The sequence below is a fragment of the Bubalus kerabau genome, chromosome 1 (assembly GCF_029407905.1).
Source record: "Bubalus kerabau isolate K-KA32 ecotype Philippines breed swamp buffalo chromosome 1, PCC_UOA_SB_1v2, whole genome shotgun sequence".
Lineage (NCBI taxonomy): Eukaryota > Metazoa > Chordata > Mammalia > Artiodactyla > Bovidae > Bubalus > Bubalus kerabau.
In genome coordinates this window covers 169,686,754-169,691,692 of record NC_073624.1, presented here as the reverse complement: position 1 = coordinate 169,691,692, position 4,939 = coordinate 169,686,754, and the positions used below count along the sequence as shown (strand labels likewise).

Below are 4,939 nucleotides of genomic sequence, written 5' to 3'. Positions count from 1 at the left end.
TTAGTAGAAGGAAAGAAATCTTAAAAATTAGGGCAGAAATAAACACAAAAGAAACAAAAGAGACCATAGCAAAAATCAACAAAGCCAAAAGCTGGTTCTTTGAGAGGATAAATAAAATTGACAAACCATTAGCTAGACTCATCAAGAAACAAAGGGAGAAAAGTCAAATCAATAAAATTAGAAATAAAAATGGAAAGATCACAACAAACAACACAGCAATACAAAGGATCATAAGAGACTACTATCAGCAATTATATGCCAATAAAATGGAAAATTTGGAAGAAATGGACAAATTCTTAGAAAAGTGCAGCTTTCCAAAACTGAATCAGGAATAAATAGAAAATCTTAACAGACCCACCACAAGCATGGAAATTGAAACTAATCAGAAATCTTCCAGCAAACAAAAGCCCAGGTCCAGACGGCTTCACAGCTGAATTCTACGAAAAATTAGAGAAGAGCTAACATCTGTCCTACTCAAACTCTTCCAGAAAATTGCAGAGGAAGGTAAACTTCCAAACTCATTCTATGAGGCCACCATCACCCTAATACCAAAACCTGATAAAGATGCCACAAAAAAAGAAAACTACAGGCCGATGTCACTGATGAACATAGATGCAAAAATCTTTAACAAAATTCTAGCAATCAGATCCAACATCACATTAAAAAGACCATACATCATGACCAAGTGGGCTTTATCCCAGAACTGCAAGGATTCTTCAATGTCCCCAAATCAATCAATGTAATACAGCACATTAACAAATTGAAAAATAAAAGTCATATGATGATCTCAATAAATGCATAGAAAGCCTTTGACAAAATCCAACATTCATTTATGATTAAAAAAAAAAAAACCCTTCCAGAAAGCAGGAATAGAAGGAACATATCTCAACATAATAAAAGCTGTATATGACGAACCCACAGCAAACATTATCCTCAATGGTGAAAAATTGAAAGCATTTTCCCTAAAGTCAGGAACAAGACAAGGGTGCCCACTCTGACCACTACTATTCAACATAGTTTTGGAAGTTTTGGCCATAGCAATCAGAACAGAAAAAGAAATAAAAGGAATCCAAATTGGAAAAGAAGTAAAACTCTCACTGTTTGCAGGTGACATGATCCTCTACATAGAAAACCCTAAAGACTCCACCAGAAAATTACTAGAGCTAATCAATGAATATAGTAAAGTTGCAGGATATAAAATCAACACACAGAAATCGCTTCCATTCCTATACACTAACAATGAGAAAACAGAAAGAGAAATTAAGGAAACAATTCCATTCACCATTGAGATGAAAAGAATAAAATACTTATGAATATATTTACCTAAAGAAACAAAAGACCTATATATAGAAAACTATAAAACACTGGTGAAAGGAATCAAAGAGGACACTAATGGATGGAGAAATATACCATGCTCATGGATGAAAAGAATCAATATAGTGAAAATGAGTATACTACCCAAAGCAACCTATAGATTCAATGCAATCCCTATTGAGCTACCAATGGTATTTTCCACAGAGCTAGAACAAATCATTTCACAATTTGTATGGAAATACGAAAAACCTCGAATAGCCAAAGCAATCTTGAAAAAGAAGATTGGAACTGGAAGAATCAATCTGCCTGACTTCAGACTCTACTACAAAGCCACAATCGTCAAGACAGTATGGCACAAAGACAGAAATATAGATCAATGGAACAAAATAGAAAGCCCAGAGATAAAGCCACGCACCTATGGACACCTTATCTTTGACAAAAGAGGCAAGAGTATACAATGGAGAAAACACAATCTCTTTAACGAGTGGTGCTGGAAAAACTAGTCAACCACTTGTAAAGGAATGAAACTAGAACACTTTCTAACACCATACACAAAAATAAACTCAAAATGGATTAAAGATCTAAATGTAAGACCAGAAACTATAAAACTCCTAGAGGAGAACATAGGCAAAACACTCTCCGACATAAATCACAACAGGATCCTCTATGATCCATCTTCCAGAATATTGGAAATAAAGGCAAAAATAAACAAAAGAGACCTAATTGAACTTAAAAGCTTCTGCACAACAAAGGAAATTCTAAACAAGGTGAAAAAACAGTCTTCAGAATGGGAGAAAATAATAACACATGAAGCAACTGACAAAGAATTAATTTCAAAAATATACAATTAACTCCTGCAGCTCAATTCCAGAAAAATAAACGACCCAATCAAAAAATGGGCCAAGGAACTAAACAGACATTTCTCCAAAGAAGACATACAGATGGCTAACAAACACATGAAAAGATGCTCAACATCACTCATTATCAGAGAAATGCAAATCAAAACCACAAGGATGTACTATTTCACACCAGTCAGAACAGCTGCTATCCAAAAGTCTACAAGCAATAAATGCTGGAGAGGGTGTAGAGAAAAGGGAACCCTCTTACACTGTTGGTGGGAATGCAACCTAGTACAGCCACTATGGAGAACAGTGTTGAGATTCCTTTAAAAACTGGAAATAGAACTGAATATGACCCAGCAATCCCACTGCTGGGCATACACACTGAGAAAACCAGAATTGAAAGAGACACATGTACCCCAATGTTTGTCACAGCACTATTTATAATAACCAGGACATGGAAGCAACCTAGATGTCCATCAGCAGATGAATGGATAAGAAAGCTGTGGTACATATACACAATGGAGTATTAGTCAGCCATTAAAAAGAAATCATTTGAATCAGTTCTAATGAGGTGGATGAAACTGGAGCCTATTATACAGAGTGAAGTAAGCCAGAAAGAAAAACACCAATACAGTATACTAATGCATATATATGGAATTTAGAATGCTGGTAATGATAACCCTGTATGTGAGACAGCAAAAGAGACACAGATGTATAGAACAGTCTTTTGGACTCTGTGGGAGAGGGCGAGGGTGGGATGATTAGGGAGAATGGCATTGAAACATGTATATTATCATATGTGAAACAGATCGCCAGTCCAGGTTCGATGCGTGATACAGGGTGCTTGGGGCTGGTGCACTGGGATGACCCAGAGGGACGGTATGGGGAAGGAGGTGGGAGGGGGTTCAGGATGGGGAACACGAGTACACCTGTGGCGGATTCATGCAGATGTATGGCAAAACCAATACAATATTGTAAAGTAATTAGCCTCCATTTAAAATAAATAAATTTATATTGAAAATAAAAAAAGAAAGAAAAAAGGAATAATTCATGGTAAAAAAAAGTATTTAAATGAAACTGTCCCTGTTGAAATCATTGTGGTTTCTGTTCTCTGACTAGACTCTTAATGAAACAGATTTGGTTCCAGGATTGTCCAGGAGGAGCCACACAGGTAGTATTTGAAAACTGGTTTGATTGTACCCTTGGAACTAAGCCCACTGCTGGGTTGTTTGCCAAGAGGATACAAGATGCTAGTGATCCATGGCATGCAGTGCTGCTGCAGTTCATCACTGTCATCTGGATGAAGAGCCAACTGAAGGGAGCACCCTGGAAGCTTGAGTAACTGCTACATTTGATGACTGGCAGTATGAAGAGCACAAAGATGGGGGGTTATATGGGTACTTCCGATATACTGGAGCATTTTTTTTTTGACCTTGGAAGTGGAAATATCACCTTTATTGATAAGATAAGGCCACAGTGTGCAGCTCCACGGAACACAAATAATACAGTCCCAAGATGAAACTGCAGCAGACATGCTAATACTCGTCACCCTCATCATCTCCCTCTGCACTGTCGGCTCCAACCTCCTCATAATCCTTCTCAAGGGCAGCCATGTCCTCACGGGCCTCAGAAAACTCTCCTTCCTCCATGCCCTCACCCACGTACCAGTGAACAAAGGCACGCTTGGCATACATCAGGTCAAACTTGTGGTCCAGGCGTGCCCAGGCCTCAGCAACGGCTGTGGTGTTGCTCAGCATGCACACAGCTCGCTGTACTTTGGCCAGGTCCCCGCCAGGTACCACAGTGGGAGGCTGGTAGTTAATGCCAACCTTGAAGCCAGTGGGGCACCAGTCCACAAACTGGATGCTGCGCTTGGTCTTGATGGTGGCAATGGCAGCATTGACATCTTTGGGAACCATGTCACCACGGTACAACAGGCAGCAGGCCATGTATTTCCTATGGCGAGGGTCACATTTCACCATCTGGTTGGCTGGCTCAAAGCAAGCATTGGTGATCTCTGCTACAGAAAGCTGTTCATGGTAGGCTTTCTCAGCAGAGATGACAGGGGCGTATGTGGCCAGAGGGAAGTGGATGTGGGGATAGGGCACCAAGTTGGTCTGGAACTCTGTCAGATCCACATTCAGGGTGCCATCAAACCTCAGGGAAGCAGTGATGGAAGACACTATCTGGCTCATGAGGCGGTTAAGATTCGTGTAGGTTGGGCGCTCAATGTCGAGGTTTCTACAGCAGATGTCATAGATGGCCTCATTGTCTACCATGAAGGCACAATCAGAGTGCTCCAGGGTGTTGTGGGTGGTGAGGATGGAGTTGTAGGGCTCAACGACAGCTGTGGAAACCTGGGTGGCTGGGTAAATGGAGAACTCCAGCTTGGACTTCTTGCCATAATCGACTGAGAGACGTTCCATCAGCAGGGAGGTGAACCCAGAACCAGTTCCCCCACCAAAGCTGTGGAAAACCAAGAAGCCCTGAAGACCTGTGCACTGGTCAGCCAGTTTCTGAACTCGGTCCAAGACGAGGTCAATGATCTCCTTGCCAATGGTGTAGTGACCTCGGGCATAGCTATTGGCGGCAATGACAAACAGAGACAATGACAGGCTTGAATCCTTTAACTGTCAGCTCAAATCATAGTCTAAGAGCCAGAAAGATTCCATGGCAGCCCTAATAGAATGTACTTCTTGCTACCACAGCACTGGTATAGCTAATAATCAAACAGCATTTAATTGAGTAGATTGCTGAGTTACAGTGTCAGTTGAATGCTCATT

The 4,939-nt window shown here is 40.6% G+C and overlaps 1 protein-coding gene across 1 annotated transcript; it reads right to left on the bottom strand.

The window, feature by feature from the left end:
• Positions 1-3,591: 3,591 nt before the first annotated feature.
• LOC129622223 (tubulin alpha-1C chain-like) lies at positions 3,592-4,662 on the bottom strand. The gene has a single exon (XM_055539041.1). The coding sequence runs from the start codon at positions 4,580-4,582 to the stop codon at positions 3,692-3,694; it is 891 nt and encodes a 296-aa protein (XP_055395016.1). The 5' UTR covers positions 4,583-4,662; the 3' UTR covers positions 3,592-3,691.
• Positions 4,663-4,939: the final 277 nt, after the last annotated feature.

What these genes read in the sequence shown, in the direction of transcription:
- LOC129622223 (XM_055539041.1), bottom strand. Translation starts at nt 4,582, where the DNA reads ATGGAACGTCTCTCAGTCGATTATGGCAAGAAGTCCAAGCTGGAGTTC.